Here is a 23,612-nt window from a genome sequence, read left to right as displayed (position 1 = left end):
GCAAAACGTTTCGATCGGGGCATTCGAAAATGAATCTGGAAAATTGGTAGCGATTTGTCTCAGCTCAATCCGAGTTCGAAGCCAGATAGAATACAAAGTTGATACCACTACTTTTGAAAGTAAATTTAAATGGAGAGCACAGATTAAGAAAATGGTAAAACACTTGGAAGGCAATATCTTCGAAGAGTTGGGAGCAGAGAAAATATGTTCAATGCACATGCTTATAGTTCATACTAGCTATGCACGAAAGGGTATAGGCACAAGTATAGCAAAAAGAATGATGATTTTAGCCGCAGATCTTGGTTGCGACTTTGCGATTGCTCATGTTACCTCTCTACATGCTATGGAAATAGTTAACAAGTTGGATTGGTGTTTGTTGCGAAGTATTGATCTGCTACATTACACAGACGAAGACCAAAATGAAACAAATCTCTTTGTTCATGCAAAACCACCGAATAATTTATTCTCACTTGTGTATCGGCAACTGGCAAAGCTGTAAAATAAATAAAGTAAAGTTATATTAAAATAATGCGTTTTTGAAGTAAATTAGGGGCGTTATCAGCATTGTTTGCCGTTTGCCATTTATGTGAATCACAATAAAGACATTCAGAGCCATTTTTAATACACTTTAATGGATAAACAGTACAATTTTGTAAATAAAAATTCAGAATCGGTTTTACTGCCGCAAAAGTTTGCTACACAAGGTTTTCTAAAACTGTAATTAGCGGGGAATTTTTACAATAAAAACAACTGTTTTTTTGGCAAAAGAAGAACTTTAGCGATACTAACGTGTTTAATCACTGTTCGACAAAAGTATATGAGCGGCTAACGTGCCTAAACACTTTTTTATATCGTGGACCACGTTAGCATTTGTAATACAAGCGGTATAAATATGCTGTAATATTTACCGCTAAGCGGAGCAAGATAGCTGCAAAATGCATTTTGTTTGTGTTGCTGCTATGATGCGTATGCACATTCATTGTATTGTTTATTTATCTGATTTTTGCAATTTGTAAACACCATAAAAGCGTGTATGTGTGTTTGTAAGTATAGCTGATGTAGAATGATTTACATTATATAACCCCAAATTTCTTATTTCAGGGTTGTCTACCCTCTTTCGAATAGGGTATATGTTTTGAATCTTAATGTGATATACAAGACAGGACTCCAAGGACTTATTGAGAAGTTAAAACATGTCTTTGCTAAGCTTCTACCAAAACAGATGGTTGTTAAGGCAAAGACTTGGACCTGCAGATGTTTACCCACAAGTAAAATACAAACGTTCTTAATATAGGTCTATTTTAGAGCTTCTAGCCTAAATCTAATGTATGGAATAGAGTAGGCACATAAAGTTTGGGGTAATGGCCAAATCTGGCCTAAATCTCATGCTCCATGACAAGCCACGCTAGTACTCTCCCACATAGAATAGAAATGAAAGTACCCATCCACTACGCTTCAATTTTAACCAACTCTATAATCATGCCTACCTCTATTGGCTGTCCTAAAATGAATGTAACTTGCTTTATCCTTGCTTAGCCGAAAAACAACTGTCGTTATCACACTGGTTTTCTGTTTTATACACCTCGTACCAGCTTATGAGTTACCATGTGGCATGTATGTTACTCTATACTGTGTAGGTGATTATGTTTTGAGTTAGTTGTATAAAAATATTTTAATATTCTTTAAAATTCAACCTTTACTTAGGAAGCAAAGCAAAAAGAAGATGAATTGACGTCAGTTAACGTTAAACAAGGTTTCATCAACCAACCCCCATTTAATGAGGAATATTCAAGTGCTCATCTTTATACAATTGATGCAAACAAGGTTGAATAATATTGGTGTTTGCTATAACAGGAGGGCTGCCTTGTACATATTATTGAATGTGTTAATTGGGCTTTCTTGTTGACTGTTGTATAACTACTGCAGATACAATTCAGAAAAATATTTTTTTTGTCTGTGTTACTGCAGATACAATTCAGAAAAATGTTTTTTTGTCTTTTTTGTATACACCAGTGCGTTAGTTGTAAAAGAGGATTTGTGTTGTACATTGTGTGTATTTTAGGTTAAGTTAAACTTTTCCTGGCAGAATTGGCAGGCACCTTAAACTATAGGAGAAATGCTGAACATTATTTACAATTACTTTTTTAGTTCTAACTAAGTTTTCTGTGATTATTTTGTAGTTTTTAACTATAACACATGCACCTATGTTTAAATATTTTTTAAATTTTATTTCGACAAATTACCATGTTGGAATTAATTTAATTTAATAGATAAATCAAAGCTTCAACCAAATTTTGACTCAAAAGCAAGTAGTCACAACTTTTAACGACGCAGGAGCTGGAAAACGACTCAAACCTCAAGTTTATAAAGAACAATTCTGGCTGGTAAGCTTTATCAAGGCTACAATTGATGTTGGACTTGCATAAAAAAATGCATGAAAAACCTATGATTTTTTTTATAAAAATAAACAGCTTTCAAAAAACCTAGTGCTTAAAAAGCATAATAATAAACAGTTTTTAAAATACTGTTAGTATTAAAATGAGAAGCGTAAAATTATTGGTTCTAGTTTTAACATTGTTTATGTGGTATCACAAAACTGTAGTAGCAAGAATTTTTTGTCATTGCCAATCTTTATTGTGCATTTGATTGTTTGAGCAATGCTATCTTAACATAGTGTAAAAATAAATCTTTCGATAGGTGCCAGTTATCAATGCCAAATGTCGGGTTCATTTACAAACTTGGTTCAAAGACTTAATTCGTGGAACAAGTTTGTTGAATTTATGCAGAAGAGTTCCTGTGTTTAGCAAGAAGGATGATTTGTTTCGAGTAAGTTGTATTTGATTCCTACAAAAAGTTACAAAGTGCATCTTGTACCTTTGTTATATTGACTGTAGTTGCCTGCCACGTAAAGACTATAAAATAAGTAGTAATTTAATAAATGTTAAACCCAGTGGTTTCTTCTTCTCTATGGCTTGTCTTAATTGTCAGCCATATATATATGTTAAAAATTCACCAAAATTATCAACTTAGTTGCTTACAAATGAGTAGGCATGAGGTGTATAAAGGTATTATGTAACAACTGTCATTTTTTTCTCCTTTTTTTAACACAAAAGAAAACAAAAAAATAACTGTCATTGCGCCTTCATACGGAGATTAACAAATAACTTTCAAACATTTAATTGTAAATCTTTTTTCAGACACTATCAGAATATGAAGTACCGATGGTCCGTGCAACATGGGTGATCAAAATAACATCTGCGTATCATCTCACACAAACTGATGCAAAAATTAAGAAAAGAGCGGCCAATGACCCAAATCTGGGTGGGTAATACAATAAAACTTTTGATTCAGTTATAATATTTAATACCTGTATGTTGGCCTACACAAAGCTTTTAAGTATTATTCCCATTATGACTATGGTTGGAATTGAAAATACTAATTAAAATCAAAAACTTTAAATTCGTTACATTGTCGCACTTGACGATTTTTTTTATGAAGTATTGGTTGTACGCCATTGTTTCAAAGGCTGTTTTGTTTTTTCAAAACTTTGGTGGTACCTTATAGTTAACCAGTTAACTTAGGTGGAGCATTAAAGTTAAGACCACATTTGGTTCATCTTTGTCTATGTATATATCAATAATTATGTAAAAATTTTTGTTGGTATATATGCCCTTTTAATTTAGGTTAAGGTAATGGCCAAATTTCGGCCTAAACCCAAAGCCTTGGACCTTAACCATATAGAATATACTGTATCTTATCCTATTCATAGTAGTATATTGCAATTTAAAATCAATATAGCAATTTTTCTCATAGTTTAATATTTCCATCTAGAATGGACACAAGCAATCTGCAGGTTTATGAGGGAACATTTGGTGAAATTAAACAACGACAATAATAATCAACCAAACAGCAATAGTTCAATGAATTTATCAAGTGGTATTGAAACTGTATGCAGTGTAATGAACAGCCAAACTATGCTAACTCGTGAAGATATTGAAGTTATGTTGAAATATATCAGTTGTTTGGCACATCACATGTATTCTGAGGTAATTGTATTGAATAAATGTAATTTATTTATTTTCGCATGGCGGGCAAAAACAGTAGATTTCCAAAGTTTTGCATAAAACATTGCAAATTTGCCGGCGCTGTGAAAAAAATACCCCTCCCCCCAAAAAATAATCACCCACAAAGTAACATACATGGTAACTCGTAAGCTGGCACCAGGTGTTAAACCTATGTGATAACGACTGTCGTTTTCCGGCCAAGCGATGATAAAGTAAGTTACATTCATTCATTCAATTTCGTTTTTTAAAACTAATGTTCTGTTTTATTTTATTTACCTCGTGCTCCTGTACGAGTTACCATGTATAGAAGGGGATGCTTTTTTTGTGGGTGATTTTTCTGTATGGGCAACAGTTTGGACAACCTGGTAGTAACCACTAAGTTAGAGCAATAACCAATAAGCGTAATGTCTTGTCCAATGACACACACATCCACAATTGTAGCAGCTTCGAGCATTAAGCCCGGTTGCTTTGGATCATATTGCAAACGCTTAACCACTGAGTTATGGGCACATTGCACCAGATACATATACTAATATATTATTTATTTAAAATAATATAATTGTACATGTACTGACATGAGTTTTCTTTGTATATTACAGGGCTTATTTGACCGAAATGAATTCTTATCATGGGTGGTTGATGAATTTGAATGTATTTCTCTATATGATGAAATTGCACTTAGTTATTTTGTTCCAATATTACAAAACTATATAGAGGTATTTTTTCTTAAATTATTTTAGGATAATTTTATTGTTACACAAAAAGAGCAGTAGCCTATTACATTTGTGTAATAAGTTAATAACTGTAATAAATTCTGCGAATTCGATGATCTGGTGCTGATATACTTTTCTTGTGTATACAGTAAGGATATGGTGCTACGAAAACGTAACAGACAAAAATTAACAAAAAGATAAAATATATTTTGCCTAAATGTCATCGTCAGTCTCTTATTTAAATAATGGGCATGTAAGTAGTCATATAAATCCTTTTTCGTTAAATAAATGTTCTTGTAATTTAATTTTTTTTTACGCCAATAACAGGAAGTGACCATGAATCAACTATTAGCGAGAAGAATGTCATTTGCTGCCGCACGCCATCTCAGTTGGTTATTTATTGAAGGAGCAAACTCAAGATCTCAATCCCCAGCTCTGCAGTCAGGGTTTAATATATATGTTGATTTCAATGCATGTTTTTTTTTAGTTTAATGTATTTGCACCTGCAAACTTTGGGGCAGGGATACACCATTGTTTTGAATTAAAAATGTTTGTCAGTCCATTATGGGTTACTCAAAACAATTTGGTAGAAAGTGTCCGTTTTTTAAAAGAAATAGTTGATCTTGTGTATTCTAATTTGGGACAGGCTTCAAAATACAGCTACGTTAAAAAAAATCTTTTTTTAGCATTTCAGTCTTGCCCATTACATGTGTGTTACATACATACATGGTAACTTGTAAGCTAGCATAGTTACATACATGGTAACTTGTAAGCTAGCATGAGATGTATGAAACAAAACACCCATGCTATAACAACTGCCCTTTCCAACCACGCTAGTTTAAAGCAAGTTACATTCATTCATATCATAAAAGTTTTACAAAATTTCTTTTTCATATAGGAATAACACTCCCGGCACTAGCACACCCCAACTCACACGCCCAACTTCGGTCCAACTTAAACAACAATGCCCCGAACACTTGCTGTCCATTGCCCATACCCTTGCATGTGTTATACAATGTACAGTTATAACATGTCCTGGTGCTTTGGTGTGGTATCAACCATTCGATGCAAAAGCAAGTGGTTCGCCATTAGATTTGCTCCCATGCGCGCCGTCGGACCTACCATTGCCTGATATACCTAAGTGGGATACTGAAGCACTCGAAACGGACAGATTAACCAGGTTAGAAAGTTTTAAAGCTTTAAAAGTACGTTAAAAATACTTTTTTTCTAAAAATGATAACTTTGCAAATTTTCTTGAACTAATAATACATTCTGCATCAAATAAGTTATAAAAAAAGACTTTAAAAAATGATAACTTCACAATTTTTTTAAACTAATTATACGTTTTTCAGCAAAAAAGTTACAATAATTTTGTTGAAATAAATACACATTCCGCAGCAAAAAAAGTACAAAAAGGTTCTAGTATTATCAAAATATCCGTAAAGTTAAAGCTGTGGTGTTTAAAAATCAGTTTATGGAGAAAGATACATTACAACCAAGCTATTATTATTTCTTTTTATTTATAGGTTACTACTTCAAGAGCAAGAGGCTGATATTGTTCGTAGATCAAGAGCTTCTGAGATGAAATGGTCAACTGATAAGTGCCAGGAGTCTACAACAGGTATGTAGAAACAAGGATTTTACTTGTTAATCGTTTGTTAAAATCTTTATGTAAAACAAGTATATAACACAAGTAAAAAATTAAAAAATTAAAAATAATTTTTTATGTATAAATATATATTACATACATTAGAATTGTAAAAACTGAATCTATGTATTATCTTAATAGTTGTAAAAAAATGATTGTTTTATATTAATTTAAAAAAAAGAATATATATGTATATAAATTGTAAAAAAACTTGATTGGACTTATGTTATATAATTCGTAAAAAAGTAAATATATATTTATATATTATATTTGTTAACAGGACACACGATTAACCGAGTGCTAAGTGCATTAGAAGCATTGGACAAACAACATTTTGATCGTCGACCTGCAGATTCATGGGGCGACCCGTTAGATTTACTTTATCATAAAATATTTGACCAAGGTCATGGTAAAGATGGAGACAACCAGGTACTATAAGAGGCACAATATAGACATCTTACAAAAAACACAATATAGAAATCTGACATAAAACACAATATAGAAATCTGACAAATAACGCAATAAAGAAATCTGACAAAAAGCAGAATATACTACACTATCACAATTGTATAATGTTTTTCTGGCAAAAAATTCAGCTACACTATCACAACTGTATAACTTTATTTTGATACCTGTTTGTGAGATATTAAATCGTTAATGCATTTTTACTCACTACCCATATGTACCCTGATTTTTCCAGGGTATGCATGCACAATTTGCACATCCATGTTATGCGCCAATGTCTTAAAATACCCAATTAATTTGACTATACTTTTGCTCTATGTTTTTTATAGACGCATAGCAGCATAGTAAAAGCACTGTTTCAGATATTTCAATCTTTTTTTTCCAGTTGACAAAATCGAGTGAAGATGCAGTTATAGGATTATTATGTGAATGGGCAATATCACCCAAGCGTTTGGGAGAACATAGAGCTGCTGTTGTTGCCAAACTACTTGAGTTACGACAGGTAATAGTTTGATTTTATAAACTTAAACTTAAAACTACAAAAACTTCATTTTTTCACTGTGTTTTATGTTATGTAGAAATGGATATTTGAAAAATTATAAAAACTTGTTTTAATTAAGGAACACATCGATTATAATTTTAAGAATGGATCCATAATTATTTCCTAAAAGTATTGTTGTCAACTACCAAAAAATATACTTTTGCTGTAATCAAACCTTGCTATTACCTAAACAAACATTAAAAAAAAAAGATTTTATATAAATTGTTTTTAATGTTAATTTTCAATCAAATTTTGTTTTAAAATTAAAAATATTTTACAAAAATAAAAATTAAACAAAAATTAATTAAATTTTCGATCAAAATTTATTAAACAGTCGCACCATGAACAAGTTGAATATCCAGACACAACAATTGAGACGGACACCTCATTAAATACATCGGTTGGTGGGGTTATAAATACTTCAGCTCCAATCAACAACTACCAACCAAACAACCACACAAACAACGTACCATATTTCCAGAACCTTCTTTTCACTTTTTTGGACCAACAAGCTCCAGAATTAAGTATGAATGTAATTTATATTATACTGCTATAGGAATCTCTACATATATTTTTTACACATGTTGCTAAAAGAATCTCTACATATATTTTTACACGTATTGTTATAGGAATCTTTACATATAGTAGGGTGGGGGAAGATGGGACACCTTTAGCACATAACATCCAGATATTCTGATCGTGTTTTAAACAATTAACAATGGTCTATGAGAGTCATGAGGACATAGTTTCATACTTCTTTGAATGTTCTTTGTTTACTACTAAATGGGACGAGAAAATAGAGTTAAAAGTGTCCCATCTTCCCCCATCCTACCGTATATATTTTACATATGTTGCTGTAAAAATCAACTGCTTTTTCCATTTTTTGCACAATTTAATACATATTACTTATAGTCTCAAACTGTGTGTAAGTTTGCCCTAAAAACTTCTAATTTAAAATATTTTTGAGCCACAAGCATGTCAAGTAAGATGGTCTATGTTTTCATTCTTTTTATCTCCCCATTTGATAGTAAACAATAAACATTTACAACTAACTGTATTATCACCTCCAACAGTATCCATCTTACCCAACAGTACTATATAAAACTATACTACAATATTTTTTTTTTAAACTTAGAAAACCCTAAAGACGGTGAAGAAACTCAATCATTTAAAAATCTTGTTCTTCTATTCTCTGAACTGATTGAACATGATGTGTTTTCACATGATATCTACATGAACACACTCATATCACGAGGGGAAATCTCACCAGGTATTATGAAATTATTTAAATGTAAAAATATTCAAAACTATATTTTGCAAAAATATGTTTAATAATCAAAAAAATGTATATATTACATCGCAACAATTGAAAAACACAATTAAAATATTCCAGGCGACATTGGTCCACTACCTTCATTCAACACAGGCAGTGTTGATGGTCAAATGGATTCTAATCAGCATTTATCAAATCTACCAAACTTCAATAACAAACAGATGGTATAAACATATTATGTCTTATGTTGTTAAAAATCTCTGTATTTAATTTTATTGCTGAATATTATCTACAAGCATGGTTGTCACAGCAAATTTATTTCAAAAATTTGTCCATATGACAACCAATACCCAGGTTATTACAGTATTTTTGCATTTATTCATTTTGGTATTGGTTCATTTTTTTTACTTTATTTTTTTAAAGTTTTCTTTAACGTTTTCATGTGTATTTTGTTTCAGGAAGTAAAAATGGAGGAAGAAGATCCTCGATGTCCGGATGTTGGTTCAATGGACTTCCTTACATCCAATGAAAGCGTCTTCAGTCCTGGTGAATGTCGCAGCGACAGGTAAAGACAAATATCATGTTTACCAATTCTATTTTAGTATTTTATGTGAGGTCCTGTGAGTGTGAGGTAGTATGGCCCAGTGTACAATGAAACCTGAGACTGGCAATGCCCTAAGGCCTAAATAAATAATGGGACATTATGAAAAAATACTTTTGAGACCCCCCTTCCATAAGGAATTAAATTTATCTAGAATAATGAAAGATACTCTTTTTTTACACATGATTGTTTTAGCATATCATAAAAAAAATTTGATCTGAAAAAATATTAAACTATTCTTTTCTTTATGCTACAGTTGGCTCTTTTTTCCAAAACGTATATAAAGCCGGTTAGTAACACACACTCTGTTCACAGACATTTCTTGGATGCGGTTCGTTCCTCTATGGAAAACCCGAATAAATCGTCAGCAAATTTTGACGCTTCTGATGGAAGTTATTCAAATATATGGGGACATGGGCAACCTCGTCATGTTCAGTATCTCATGCATTTCCCCATTTCATTCCAAGTAATTTTACAATTTTTGACAAATATTTATTAAAATATTAAATTTTGTTGATTTAAAAAAATGTTTACTTTTTTATTAAAACATATTTACCCTAAATGTGTTAGCAATTTTCGTTTTTTATTGATGTAGACGCCCTGAAATAGGATTTGTGGCTTTAAAATTTGTAAAAAAAATATAATTTCTGGCATTGAAACTTGTAAAAAAAAATATAATTTTTGGTTTAAAACTTTGAAAATTATCATTTTTGGGTATGAATAAAATGTAATTTGACTATAAATTGTTGGCTATAGATTTAAAAAAAAAACAATTTAAATGATTCCAATATTAAACTTCAGGAGGATGGAATGACACAGGAATGGAACCAGAGGTTGATGGTTTTATATGGTGCTGGTAGGTTGAAGACTGACGTCAAACGTGCGGTTCGTAAAGTTACAAGACATCTTACTAAACTTGTTCAATGCAAGAGAACTATGGATGATGGTAAACTATGGAATACTGAATTCTTTTTAATATATTACATGGGTTTTTCTAAATTGTGTAGGTTTTTCTATTTATTTTATTTAAATAAATTACATAGGTTTTTCTATATTACCTACGCTTTTCTAAAAAAAAATCCAAAAAAAAGTCGTCTACCTTACAGCTATAATAAAAATTTTTTTTAATAACATTACATCCTAATATTCTATAACATTATATTTCAATCAAGCTTTAAACACGCAAATACACTTTATTTTCATATGAAACTTAAGCTTAGGCTGAAGTACTTGCATTTTACTGCTTTATCTTACATTCAATGACATTGTATCTCAATATCCTCCAAGTTTATAAGTCACTTTCATTTCTGACCACACAAAACACTTCATACTCCTCAGGTGTAGACACAAATCCTACTTTAACTCCCAGTGGAAAGAAAATAAAGAAATCACCAAAATCCTCTCATATCGAACTGTTATCGCGATATCGAGTTCTTTCTTATTTTGACCAACACATGATCACATCAACTGTGGCCAAATCACTTTTAACAGCAATCAACAACTATATAGCTGGCAGGTTAGTTATTTATGTTTTATTCTGTGAGGGTGAGGTCCTTCCGTGTGGCATGCCATAGTACATGGGATTTAAGCAACAGTTGGCCAAATTACCCCAACAGCCAGGGTGCTGCCGTAGTTTTGGTTGTTGAGGTTGTTGTCTTGGCAAGATAATATATATCGGTCATCCCCCAAAAAATCGGATCTAAAATTCTTGCTGAAGAGTAGCATGCCCAGGTTTTAGAGACTGTTGTTTCCAAAGAGGAAAGAATAAATAACTTACATTTATTCAATAATGGCATTTATACTTTTGTTTTGGGCAAGACACCTGACCGTGATTGCTCGAACCGTAATGGTTTGTGGAAATAGTCAACCATACAGAGAAAAAAACAAAATAACAGTTCTTATAAATTTCCCACTGGATTTATTTCTATGTTAACATTTAATGGCAAAACAGCAGTGGTGTATGAATCGTCTAAACTTTCAGCCATACATAAAAAATCGCTAAGAATTAATTACGAAAAAGTTAAAATAGGGTATATAGTGTATAAAAACAGAACACCCGTGTTTATACTTTGAAGTTGCATTCTTTTATCTTCATTTATCAGATCATCATGTCTTCCTCGTTTGGAAGTTGTTCTTCTTCTTTTTGATCTCATGGAGGAAGCGTTAAATGTTGGAGGACTTGTAAGGACTGCCGTTGCTATAGCAACTCGCTTGGCTGATCTAGCCAATGAGATTCAGCGTAGAAAAGCAGAAACCAACAGTTTGAATGTTGAATATGTTTGGTACACAACCGAACTTTCACTTGCTGTTGTATCAGTATTGAGACATTATATAAGGTAAATCATAGGCAACAAACCAAACCTGGGGTGGCATAGTAGGCAGGCCTACTCAGAGTGTTTTGCATTGCATTAATCAGTAAACATTAAACAATAAAACAAAATTTGGAAATCTTTTGTTAAAATAATTTAAAGCAAAATTCTTTTATTTCAGTATAATTTTTTTCTTCTTTACATTTTAATTAAAATGTTTTAGTAATAGATTTATATTTGTTAAGCTGTTAAAAACAACTATTTTATTACAGTGAAGTAAGAATACATTTTTATTCTAATGGTACAAAGCCCTAACTTTATGTTCATTTGTTTAAAGTTTTCTGACACTCAACATGGATCTTACATTCAATGCATTTGAAGGACTACTCGATGCAACGAAACAATCTTGCATCTCAAACCCAACACAGTGCGCATCTGCTGATAGGTAACTATGTTATCATTTATTTCATGTTTCTATGTGGGTCATCTAGTTTTGGGTTAAATAGACCAACTCTGGTCCAAATCTCTTTTTTGGGGTAAATAGACCAACTCTGGCCTAAATCTTTTTTTTGGTTAAATGGACCAACTTTGGCCTAAATATCTTTTTTTGAGTTAAGTAGACCAACTCTGACTCAAATCCCTTTTTTATATAAAGTCTCTGTTTACCATTATTCTGTTGTGTTATCGCATCAATGTACATCTTTGAGACCAGATAATACAATAGCAAGCCATGAGGGAGAATTTCATAAGGGTGGCGTTGTATAGCAAGCCAAGGATAAATAGGTCAAAGTTGCCACAGTAACTAATAGGGCATAGTAACATTATACATTGTAAAGGCAAACTAAGCTCTAGAGTAAATAACTACATACCAGTAGTTGTATTAAAATTTAATTTTTTGCAGGAGTGTCCTGGTATTTTTATATGATCTTTATACATCGTTTGGTTACATACGATCACAACGATCGGAAGCATTTGGTGGATACGTTGCGAGTGTTAGACAAGCTCTCTGTTCAACTAAGAAACCAGCTACAACAAATTGCAGGTTATTGTAATGTTTAATTTATTTCACTGAACCAAGACATGGTTCTGTTATTTTAGGCTAGTAAATATAACTTTTTTTAACTTTTGAATTATATATATATATATATAATTGTGTGGGTAAATCTATTTTTGAATTATGTTTTTCGTTATTATTCTTTCTTTGTCTGACAGTTTTAACAACCTTTAAAACACTGTGTTAAAGCAATTTCTGTTAATTGTTTTGCTCAAAAGCACACACGCCAAAATTGGTAGCAGCATCAAGCCTTGAAGTCTATGAGCTTTACCTGTTCTTGTATAAAAATAGAAACCAGAAAGCAATATTTTTAATTTGTGTGTTTTAGCAATAAAACTGGAAAATGGTTAAACATTATTATTAATATACAGAATTAGTAAAGTTTGAAAATATATCTAGATTTATTAAAAAAATATATCTAGGTTTATTAAGAAAATATATCTAGATTTATTAAGAAAATATATCTAGATTTATTTAAAAGGTATGTCTTTATTCAGATATGATCAAACTTTTCTTCAAAGTTTCATCGACGACCCAATGGCTCAATCCCCATTGTCAGTGGCTGAAAAATACAGTGGTTTATTACAAGATGTATCGCGCAGATACAGCTTTGTGTGTTCCGCTGTTATCACAGTCTGTAATGGACATCAAGACTTTGAAAAGTGAGTATTTCTCTTGATGGTGTGCCATCTAGGCTGTATAAGAAAACACTGTATATTTTATATTTTTCATTTTCATAGTATTTTATATATAATTTTACCCTCACATTGAATTGCCCCTAATTTTTTTTAATTACTACTTACAAACTCAAATGGTAACATACACAGAGTTTACATGCAATACTAAAATCTATGAAACTCGATTTAAATGTAACTGGCAATCTTTATTTTTTGCCATATGCACCCATTGGCCATTACATTTACTATTCTATTCTATATGGGTAAGGTCTTTCAGCATTGCATGCCATAGGTCCTAGGATATAGGCCAAGATTGGCCTGTTACCCCAAAATACATTTACCACACGTCCACACATAGATACTCAAATATTTAATTTGACCTTACAGAGTAAATGCACTTGCTGTTTTATGTGCTGAAATGAATGCCAGATGTAATGAGTTGAGTTCCGAATGGCTGGGAGTGTTAAGAGCTCTCTGTTTCTCTTCGTGTACCGTCAACTTTAATGACGTTCTCTTAATAGTTGAGGTAAATTAGTTTAAATTTATTTGTTTTTTATGTTTTATTCTGTTAGCCGAGGTCTTACAGCTTGGAGAAATACAAAAATAATCGTTTCACTCTATTTGCATTAAGATATGCAGCAAGATACAAATGGAACCCAGAATTCATGCCACAGTTTGCCCATAACCCCACATTAGAATTCTTGTAATAAGTTTTATGATCGAAACCTGATCTGGTGCTCATATATAGTGGGAAAATTCTTGTGTAAAGAATCACAGTTAGGATCTAGTGCTATGAAATACGTAACATACAAAATAGAATTTATTTAAATGAAAGACTGACTGCCATTGTAGGCGAAATAAGTGTCTCTTATATTATACAATTTGCTAAACTTGATTTTTGACTGCCATTTAATTTCATAGCACCAGATCCTGTTGACTTTTAGAACCACTGGTCTAAATTTTGTCCGAACTAATTACTTTTACTTTATTTCGTAGGCTGGAGATGCTCAAATCCGAGATCCTTTATCTCTATTTACAGCAGTGTTAATAGCAAGAGGTTGTTTATCATTAGAAGATGTTATACAGCATGTGGCCATCCCTTCACTGCTTGCTGCTTGTAAAAGTCGAACTTCACCAGATTTACCGAACCCTGATACAAGTATGTTAAATATTAATAATTTTAGAATATTGTAAACAAAAAAAAAATTTATCATTTTTTATTTTTTTTTTAATTTGAAGTATGCAATTATCATTTACAAGTTGTAAGTAGAAGTTAAACTTAATAATAAAAGATTAATAATTTCAGTATATTATAAAAAAAAATTTGTAGATGGTTGTTCTCTATAGTCAGTGATTTTTCACTACAGTTACAGTTACTAGTGCTTTGAGTTTACAAAAAAGCAGTAGTCAGAAATATGGTAACTGATAAACAGGCACGAGGTGTATGAAACAGATTACCGTGTTATAACGACTGTTTTTCCCTGCTAGACTGCTTCAAAAATATAAAAATAAAAAAGTCATTCATAATTGCAAATTTGCTTCATACACCTCGAAAAATTGCAAAAAATTATTCGGTCAAAATAGCCAAATCATACAATTTAAAGTAAGTTAAGTAACATTTTCAAACTCTTCCAGGTGCCAGGCTGACATGCCACCTCCTACTCCAGTTATTTAAAGCTCCAAGTTCAAATAAATCAAGTTTCCGTCTTCCATTTTCATCCGACCGTCATCTTCTTGCAGCTGCACAACACAGTATAGCAGTTGGTGCTGTACTTGCTGTGTTGAAGGGGGTGCTTAAACTAGGTTGGTAAATGCATTTTAATGCTAACAACTCTTTGTTTACCAGTGGCTCTTTTAACAATTCCTTACTGCAGACCTTTCAGATCACCAACCAATTTTCACATTTCTCTAGAATTGCCTATATAGAGTATACCTAACTAACCTTAATGATTCAGCAACACCGCCCCCCTAAAAACAGTTCTTGTACCCCCTACTTAAGGTACTGGGTTCAATGCTTGGCGCCGACACTGGTTGGGCGTATATGTCCTTGGGCAAGACACGTAACAGACATTGTCTTAACCCAGTGGTCGCTAATGGGTTGACTAAATTGTCAGCCATACATAAAAAACAATCAACTGCAAAGTTATATAAAACATGGTAGCTCACTAGCTCGTAAGCTGACACGAGGTGTATCACACAAAACACCGTGGTATAAGAACTGTTGTTTTTAGGCCATGCGAGGATACAGCAAGTTACACATACAAAAAAAATGATTTATGACAGACTTGTGTATTTAAACACAGGTGATGCAAGGCTATCAAGTGGTAAGAATGCTTTTTCTCACGAAAGTGAACTTTGTGTGACAAGTTTCTTGAAACCAATTGGAAATTTGGATGATTTTGACGACCTTCATATGACTGGTGGACAGGATATTAAAAATCGGAAGGTATATTTTGTTTACCTTATTTTTTCAACATTTTTGTGCTTAATATGAAGTACAGTAAAGCTTACAAAATTGATTTAATGTAACATTTTAAATATTAAAAGTATTTTTAGTTTTTAGATATCAAAAATACACAAAATAATTATTTAACATAATATTTTGTGCACAGTTAAAATGTCTTTAGTTTTACAGTTTTCTAAAATACACTCCAACAAATCAGACATATTACTGTTTTAAAAAATTCTTAAATTTTCTTAAATAATATAAAAAAAATAAGTCAAACACATAAACCTTGTTTTCATTGATGTAGTTATATTTCCTTGTATAATTGCTGTAAAGTTAGTAGTTGGGTTTATGGCAACACCCTTACAACACAAGCACATGTTTAGAATGAATGACCATCAAGGTCAGATAGTAGACCTGTTAAAAAAGGGAAAAAGGCAAAATCAATGATGCTGAACATAAATGCTCATGATACAATAGGAATTAAAACAAACTTAACAATTGTAATACTTACATTCCGATACAGAGTGGCCCATCTTCTTCCATGGACGGAGCAAGTTTGAGTGAATTTGCCAAACACGCCGTTCGTGTTATTTGTTCACAACAATGGGTTCGTGAAAAGTAAGTTTTTTTATTATATTATTCCCAACTTTTCCTGGGAGGCAGGAATATTTAGGTGTACAGTCTTTTAGAAAAATATTTGTACTGTTCACTGATTAGTGCAGTGCAGAAATTTTGGGGATCTGCCTGCCCACCCTGCCATCCCTATGTTTATTACTATTCGGCGCTTATTATTTAAGCATTTGTATTATTCTAATGTTGATGTTTAGATGTTTAAAGGATCCTGTGATGGATTTACTTATGGACCAAGTACTTACAAGAGAGCAGAGACAAAATCTCATTCAACTTATTTGTTATCCGGAAAATCTTCTTCAGGTTGTCTGTGTTTAATTTTTGACAAATTATCCTGAATTTATTGAATTTTTTTGGTCCAGAAACTCTCGGGACTCAGTAATGAGCCAAGAAAATACGTTGTGAGCGTTTTGAGTGGTATGACGCGATGGACTTTCAGACAATGTCTTCTTGAATTGCAAGTCATGCTTAGACAGTCACCACAAGAAAAGAGTTTGCCTGAACATATTGCTAAGTATGTGTGTCTTTGTGTGGGATATTTTTATGTATGGTAGGGTGGGAAGTTGGGACACCTTTTTCCTTCTATTTTCCCGTTGCAAAACCAAGAACATTCAAAGAATTATAAAACCGTATTCTCTTTCCTTCCATGGGCCGATGTTGATTGTTAAAAACAATTTTCTCAATATTGGGTAAACTTTTAAAAAATTAAGCTACAAAATATAGATTAAATTTTATCTTACACACATTTGTTTTGTTTAATATTTAATAAATTATTCTAAAATCTGTAAAAACGTGTTTGCATTTCAAAATTATATTAATTTTCCAGAGCCACAATTGAAGTTTTCCAACAGCAACAACAACAGCAGAATCTCGATTCGACAAAAGAAAGAAAATCTTCGCTTACTGGTCCAGAACTTGATCGTTGCAATGTTTGGCTGGTTGCCCCACTTGTTAGTAAACTACCATCACAGGTTAGTGGGTATAATGGTATAACTATTCTATTTTCGAGATTATTTTCTTGTATTCTATGTGGTTGAGGTCCACAGCCTGGCACAACATGGGTTCCAGGGTTTAGACCAGGTTTGGCCCATTTTCCAACACCCAGGGTGCTACCACATGCGCCTCACCAGATTTTGTATATACATCACCAGGGTTTACTTATTGTAGTTTTATAAACATGTTTTCCAACTGGCAAATAATCAAGAAATTATTATTGCAAATATATTTATGAAAAGACAATAGCAGTTTTATAGGATTATAATTAATTTATGGTTCAACATTTTGGTGCTTCTTTTTTTAATAAATGATAAATTTCAACTTTTCATGCAGGTTCAAGGAAGAGTCCTCCAGGAGGCGAGTGCGATCCTAGAAGCTCCACAAAACCTCTCCTCCACTTCTACAAGGAGCGGGGCTGGAGCAAGATCGGAAAGAGATAATCGGCAAGGAGGATCTTCTCTCCTCAACCATCAACCATTCCTCACACTTATATTGACTTGTCTCAAGGTAATGTATAGTAGGGTGGGGTAAGATGGGACACTTTTTTATTCTATTTTTTCGCCCTATTCAGTAGGAAACAAACAACATTTAAATAATTTGAAAACCTTATCTTCACGACTCTCATAGATATATATAGTAGGGTGGGGGGAAATGGGACACCTTTAGCCCATAGTATCCAAATATCCTGATCGTGTTTTATACAATTAACTAGTGGTCACTAATGGCCTAAATTAACAGCTATACAATATAAAAAATAAAAAAAATCACCCACAAAATTAATATGTGGTAACTCGTAAGCTGGCATGTGGTGTATGAAACAAAACACCCGTGTTATAATGACTGTCGTTTTCTGGTCACGCAAGGATAAAACAAGTTGTATTCATTCATTTATTCCTAATAACAATATTTCACCTTAGGGTCAAGACGAACAGCGAGACTCATTGTTGGAATCTCTACAGTCACAAATAGTGATGTTGCATTCAGAATGGCAAGATGCTCGATCACATCGGGGCTCGTGTAAGGACTTAAACAACTCACAAAACTGTGTTCATGATGCTCTGCAATTAAGATTAAGTCTGGTAAGAATTTTAGAAGATTTTTTTGCCTGATGCGTTTTTTATTTAAGTTAAAGTATCATCATAATGCAGTGCTTCTTTTTTTTCATAAATTTTTACAAAAGTTTAATAAAAAGTTTTGAGATTTTAACGGAACCAGTTTAAAGGGGTTGTGTACCATTGTAACATATATATGGAAAATAAGTTCACCTTAAACCAGCATATATGTAAAATAAATTCACTTTAACAAGCATATACCTAAAATAAATTCACCTTTACCAGCATATACCTAAAATAAATTCACATTTGCCAGCATATACTTAAAATAAATTCACTTCTACCAGCATATACACCCCATGTATTATACTTATATTATATTAAATGTATTATACCCCATGTATTATACTTAGGTTGGTGGAATGTTTGACACAGTGATGAGCAACTCACAGTGGACAAGTGATGTGGTCGTACTTCTCATGCAACTTATTATATCTGGCATGGTAGATGTACAGGTAAAGCATGGCTGTATAATCCCAACTACTAAAATACATTAAATTTAATTACCAATGCCATTTAAATGCTGTTGTGTTGTGGTATTCTGTGGAAAGTTACTACAAAGTTTAAGGCTTGACGCTGCTACCATTGTGGGAGTTGTGTCCTTGGGCAAGACACTTAACGGCAGTTGCTTCACCCCAGTAATGGGTTGTATGAATTGTCAGCCATACATTGAAAAATTACCCATAAAGTTGCATACATGGTAACTCATAAGCAGGAATGAGTTATATACGAAACAGAACATCGTTTTTGCTGCTTTAAATAATTTGATCATTATGACTATATTTGATGAAAATTGTTATGATATTATGTTAGGTCCCCAATACTCTTTGTTATAGCGCCACCATGCGGTATTTGGTGAGTCACGTGTTACGTTACGAGATTGAATGACATTGACTAAGGTTTTTGTTTTTAACATTATTACATATTACACCGTGACGTTTGAACTACTTTTTAAGATCTGTTTTGTCTCATAAACTAATTTCTCATTTAATAAACGACCTAAGGTCATAACAAGAACATTGTTATTTATTTTTCCAGACAAATTCTGAGTTATTTGACATTGTGTACGACATGATCGCCGTTCTACTTCACCATACGTTGGGCGGGGATTGCGCAAATAAAGGAGAAGGAAGCAAAAGGGAATATATTAATATTGTCAAAAAAATGAAGGTATGTTTAATTTATTTGCTTAAATATTCTGAACAAATATAACTGAACATATGTATCTGTACCTTGATGGTGTCTAGGCAGATGAAATGTTGGGGCAATCAAATTGCATTTTGTTGGCAATCATTGCCACACCACTGAAATAAGTGCATTCTTTCATACATTTAACTTGATTGTAATAAATATATAGCATTTATTCAACTTTAATATAATAAAAAGACATTGTTCGTGTTTTAAAAAATATGGGGCCACGTTATCTCACTGTTTTCTCTTCCACACTAAATAAATGATTTTTTCTTATGAAACTGAACGCATTATTTTTATTACAGAAAGAAATGGGCGACAAACAAACTGAAAGTATCCGAAGATTGCGACAACTTCTCCCGATAACTAGACCTGAGGTTTATGTTGTATGTTGTGAACCATCGGGGGCGCACATGGATATTAAAGGAAATAAAATCCCAGTCCCTGTGGATGGGAACCAAGGCCTTCAGGTGAGAATTTAACATTTTTTTATATTTATATAGTGCTGTAGTGTAAGATGAGATACCTTTTGCACATGATATCTAAATAAATATCCCAAAATGCAAGTGCTTTATCCTCGAGCAGCCGGAAATAGTCGTTATAACATGGCTACGCTGTTTCATATATCTTGTGCCAGCTTACGAGTTACCACGTGTGAATTGTTTTTTTCTGTAAAGCTGACAGTTTGGACAGCCCATTAGTGACCACTGGGTTGGAGCAAGTGCTGTTGAATGTCTTGTAAAGAACAAATATGCCCATAATGTTAGCATTCACCCTACTTTGATCTTCTAACCATTTCTTCTGCCGAATTTATTTAATCACTTTATTTCAGGTGACATCCAAGCAAAAACTAAACATGTGGGACGTGATTGAAGGATTGAAACATTCCTCCCCACTTTGTCTCGCATGGTTCGGAGCTCGGACCATCGAACGTAAACCAATGTTTTATGAAGAACAACATAACTTGATGTTACACCACCAACACAGTAGGAAAAGGTGGAAAATTTTTTCTGTGTTAAAAACAAATTAATGCTTTTGTTAGTGTGGTCGAACTTGAGACATAATTTTCGCATTAAATAGGTTTACTTTTAAATTTTATATTTAGGTATCTTATATACTTCATCTACATTCTATGATCATACACACACCCCGTTTTGAAAATCATTTATTTTTTTGGCATTTTTTTGTATAATGTTTATATATTTAGTATAATTTGAATAAACATTTGATATCAAATTCCCAAGCTTAAAAATCAGTGACAAATAATAAAGACGATCTATAAAAATCCTCTGTTTTGATTGTTTTTGTTCCTCAATTCAATATTTTTGATGATCAATGTTTATCCTCTTCCCGACGCCAGAGATTTGATAGACTTCCTCTCTCCTCCACAACTTCCTCCAGAGGAAGAAGAGGAAGCTGAGTTGATCCCCGTTCCTACTAAGATCCCGGATCACAAAGGATCAGTTTTGAAAAATCCCTTCGGAGCATCCTCTGCATCCACGGAAGGAATGAAACAACCTCCGCCAAAGAAGAAAAAAAAATCAAGAGTTCGGGTAAAAAATGATTTTGAGACAATTTAATTTCAAAAAATTTAATTTGAAAAAAAAGAAAAAATATTTTGTGAAAATATAAACTATAAATGTTGGATTTGAATGAAATAATTGATTTACTTTTTCATTTCAAATTTAGTTTTTTAAAACAATTGTAAATTGAATCTATTGTCTTACAAATGAAACCTTGTTACTTACAGAATAATTAATTTAAAATAAAGTAAAAAATACCTCTTACAAATTAAAAAAATCACCTATATAACATAACAAATTTTTAAGTAACTATTTAAACTATAATTTTTAAAACAGTTATAACCTAAATTCACTATACAAGTAAAAAATACTTCTAAATTTTAAAGCCAAACCTTTTTATAACATGAAAAATATTTATTTATTTTAACTTTTTTATAACAAAACTGTCATTTGAATTGACTGAAGAAAAATACAAAACATTCTCAGACTTCCAGCGAGCAAAACTTACCTGTCCCGTACCGACAAACATTCTCTGTCGCCCCGAACCCCGTTCCCGCTGGCAGTTTGTTGAACCAGATGGGGACGACATCAACACAAGTCAATTCGTTTCAACACCCAAACAACTTCCCGAACAACCCCCCAAATTACCCCAACTATCAACAAACGAATCAACAAATCACGTCAACATACGGGGCAAACAATTTCCCACCTTCAGCACAACAAGCACAGGCGCAAAGTACGCGTAAGTTTATTATTAACTGTTTAAAAAAATAACTATTGGAAAAAAAATGCTGGTAAAAAAAAGAAATGTTAAAAAAATGATTGTCAAATAAAACACAATGTTAAAAAATATTAATTTAATGACATTTTTTATCTGGGCCTAGATTTTTGCATATTGTTTATAAAATATTAGGGTTCATATTTTCCTGAGTTTTGTATCTGTTTATATCAGCCATACTCTCTCGTCGGTAAAACATCACAAAATTAATTAGTAATTACAACAATATATATATATTTTGTCTCAGATTTTAAAGACCGTACACGCCAAGCTTTGCAACTCAAATTATTATCGCGACATCCAGCGCAAGGTAAAACTAACACTGGGCATATGGGAACACAAGGTTATTCAGATATTTCTAAATCTGTGATCAGACAGCGCTTAGAAGGGCATGTGGTAAGTAGTTTTTTGAGTGAATTTATCTTTTCGCGGGGCAAAAACAGTCATTATAACACGGGTGTTCTGTTTTACACACCTTGTGCCCGTTTACAAGTTACCATGTATGTTACTTTGTGGGTGATTATTATTTGGTGAAATTTGCTTCAATGTATGACTGATAATTTAGAAAACCCATTAGTGACCACTGGGTTGAAGCAATTGCCGTTTGTATGTCTTGCCCAGAGACACATACGCCCACAATGGTGGCACTTTCATTCTAGTCTACTATTGTTTTACAGCGTACAAGCAGTCATGTTCCTTCACACGACATGTACAGCAACCAACCACAATCACGACAAGTTGGTTTACAGCAACATATGATAAACCAGGGGAGTGTCGGATATAATTCATACAACACGCCAACACCTGCAATGCAACAAAACCAACATGGAATTATGCAAGGTTGATATTTATAAATGTAACTTACTTTATCCTCGCGTGGCTGAAAATGACAGTCGTTATAACACTGGTGTTCTGTATCGTACACCTTATGCCAGCTTAGTAGTTACCATGTATGTGTAACTTTGTGGGTGATAATTTTTCCTGACCTGCTGACAAACAACCATGCAAAAAATTACATAACTTCTAAGCGTCAAGGTTTATACAACCAAACACCTAAGCTACAATTTCCCACCAAGCTTAGTAATCATTATTTCAATTCAATTCCCACCAGGTTATAACAACAGTGGTTACCGAAACACCAACCCTCCCAACAACCAGATTGGTTACCAACAATCAACCAACACCAGCGCTCAATCAAACCAGCAGTTCATGAACCAACAACAAAACGCTAACACTGCTTATGGAGTGAGCGGTATCCACCCAAATAGTCAGCAGACTGCGTATTCAAACCCCCAGCAAGTGAGCAGTGGTATGGGCATGATAGGCATGGGTGGACAAGCAGGACAACCAAACCAATATGGCATGACGTCAATGCAACGTGGGACCAGTCAACCAACACACATGGCGAGGTTGATTAAGTTTTCCAACTTTTTCTTTTGAATATAGTAACAGTGTACAAAGTTCGTAAACTTTTTTTATTAAACATAAAGTTTACAGTTTTTTTAACATTTTGGATTTAGAATTTACTAATTATTTATAAACCATTGCTGTCAGGTAGTTTATTAATACATATGGTAAGGGTAAACAA

General features: G+C 32.8%; 1 protein-coding gene across 5 annotated transcripts in view; it reads left to right on the top strand.

The window, feature by feature from the left end:
- The first annotated feature begins 1,097 nt into the window (after positions 1-1,097).
- LOC100179370 (mediator of RNA polymerase II transcription subunit 12-like protein) overlaps positions 1,098-23,612 on the top strand; it is a 23,649-nt gene continuing 1,134 nt past the window's right edge. Inside the window, exons 1-42 of one of the 5 annotated variants that reach the window (XM_026835552.1) lie at positions 1,098-1,268; positions 1,705-1,824; positions 2,271-2,384; positions 2,698-2,826; positions 3,198-3,321; positions 3,832-4,046; positions 4,664-4,780; positions 5,105-5,217; positions 5,676-5,957; positions 6,304-6,398; positions 6,706-6,854; positions 7,276-7,392; positions 7,766-7,955; positions 8,567-8,701; positions 8,825-8,928; positions 9,163-9,269; positions 9,621-9,771; positions 10,107-10,251; positions 10,644-10,821; positions 11,408-11,641; positions 11,952-12,059; positions 12,516-12,656; positions 13,166-13,330; positions 13,733-13,871; positions 14,342-14,504; positions 14,981-15,148; positions 15,649-15,791; positions 16,318-16,412; positions 16,622-16,730; positions 16,787-16,938; positions 17,251-17,395; positions 17,754-17,927; positions 18,338-18,499; positions 18,886-18,987; positions 19,571-19,702; positions 20,029-20,193; positions 20,556-20,719; positions 21,084-21,276; positions 21,733-21,988; positions 22,272-22,420; positions 22,702-22,864; positions 23,136-23,433. In XM_026835552.1, the coding sequence (XP_026691353.1) occupies positions 1,194-1,268; positions 1,705-1,824; positions 2,271-2,384; positions 2,698-2,826; positions 3,198-3,321; positions 3,832-4,046; positions 4,664-4,780; positions 5,105-5,217; positions 5,676-5,957; positions 6,304-6,398; positions 6,706-6,854; positions 7,276-7,392; positions 7,766-7,955; positions 8,567-8,701; positions 8,825-8,928; positions 9,163-9,269; positions 9,621-9,771; positions 10,107-10,251; positions 10,644-10,821; positions 11,408-11,641; positions 11,952-12,059; positions 12,516-12,656; positions 13,166-13,330; positions 13,733-13,871; positions 14,342-14,504; positions 14,981-15,148; positions 15,649-15,791; positions 16,318-16,412; positions 16,622-16,730; positions 16,787-16,938; positions 17,251-17,395; positions 17,754-17,927; positions 18,338-18,499; positions 18,886-18,987; positions 19,571-19,702; positions 20,029-20,193; positions 20,556-20,719; positions 21,084-21,276; positions 21,733-21,988; positions 22,272-22,420; positions 22,702-22,864; positions 23,136-23,433 (6,380 nt within the window). In that variant the 5' untranslated portion in view covers positions 1,098-1,193. Of the gene's footprint in view, positions 1,269-1,704; positions 1,825-2,270; positions 2,385-2,697; positions 2,827-3,197; positions 3,322-3,831; positions 4,047-4,663; positions 4,781-5,104; positions 5,224-5,675; positions 5,958-6,303; positions 6,399-6,705; positions 6,855-7,275; positions 7,393-7,765; positions 7,956-8,566; positions 8,702-8,824; positions 8,929-9,162; positions 9,270-9,620; positions 9,772-10,106; positions 10,252-10,643; positions 10,822-11,407; positions 11,642-11,951; positions 12,060-12,515; positions 12,657-13,165; positions 13,331-13,732; positions 13,872-14,341; positions 14,505-14,980; positions 15,149-15,648; positions 15,792-16,317; positions 16,413-16,621; positions 16,731-16,786; positions 16,939-17,250; positions 17,396-17,753; positions 17,928-18,337; positions 18,500-18,885; positions 18,988-19,570; positions 19,703-20,028; positions 20,194-20,555; positions 20,720-21,083; positions 21,277-21,732; positions 21,989-22,271; positions 22,421-22,701; positions 22,865-23,135; positions 23,434-23,612 lie in introns of all 5 variants that reach the window. The other 4 variants (XM_026835550.1, XM_026835551.1, XM_018812776.2 and 1 more) reach the window with 4 other exon arrangements.

This window comes from Ciona intestinalis, chromosome 8 (genome assembly GCF_000224145.3).
Source record: "Ciona intestinalis chromosome 8, KH, whole genome shotgun sequence".
Lineage (NCBI taxonomy): Eukaryota > Metazoa > Chordata > Ascidiacea > Phlebobranchia > Cionidae > Ciona > Ciona intestinalis.
Note: the sequence above shows the minus strand (reverse complement) of the source record. Positions and strands in the feature narration are given on the sequence as shown.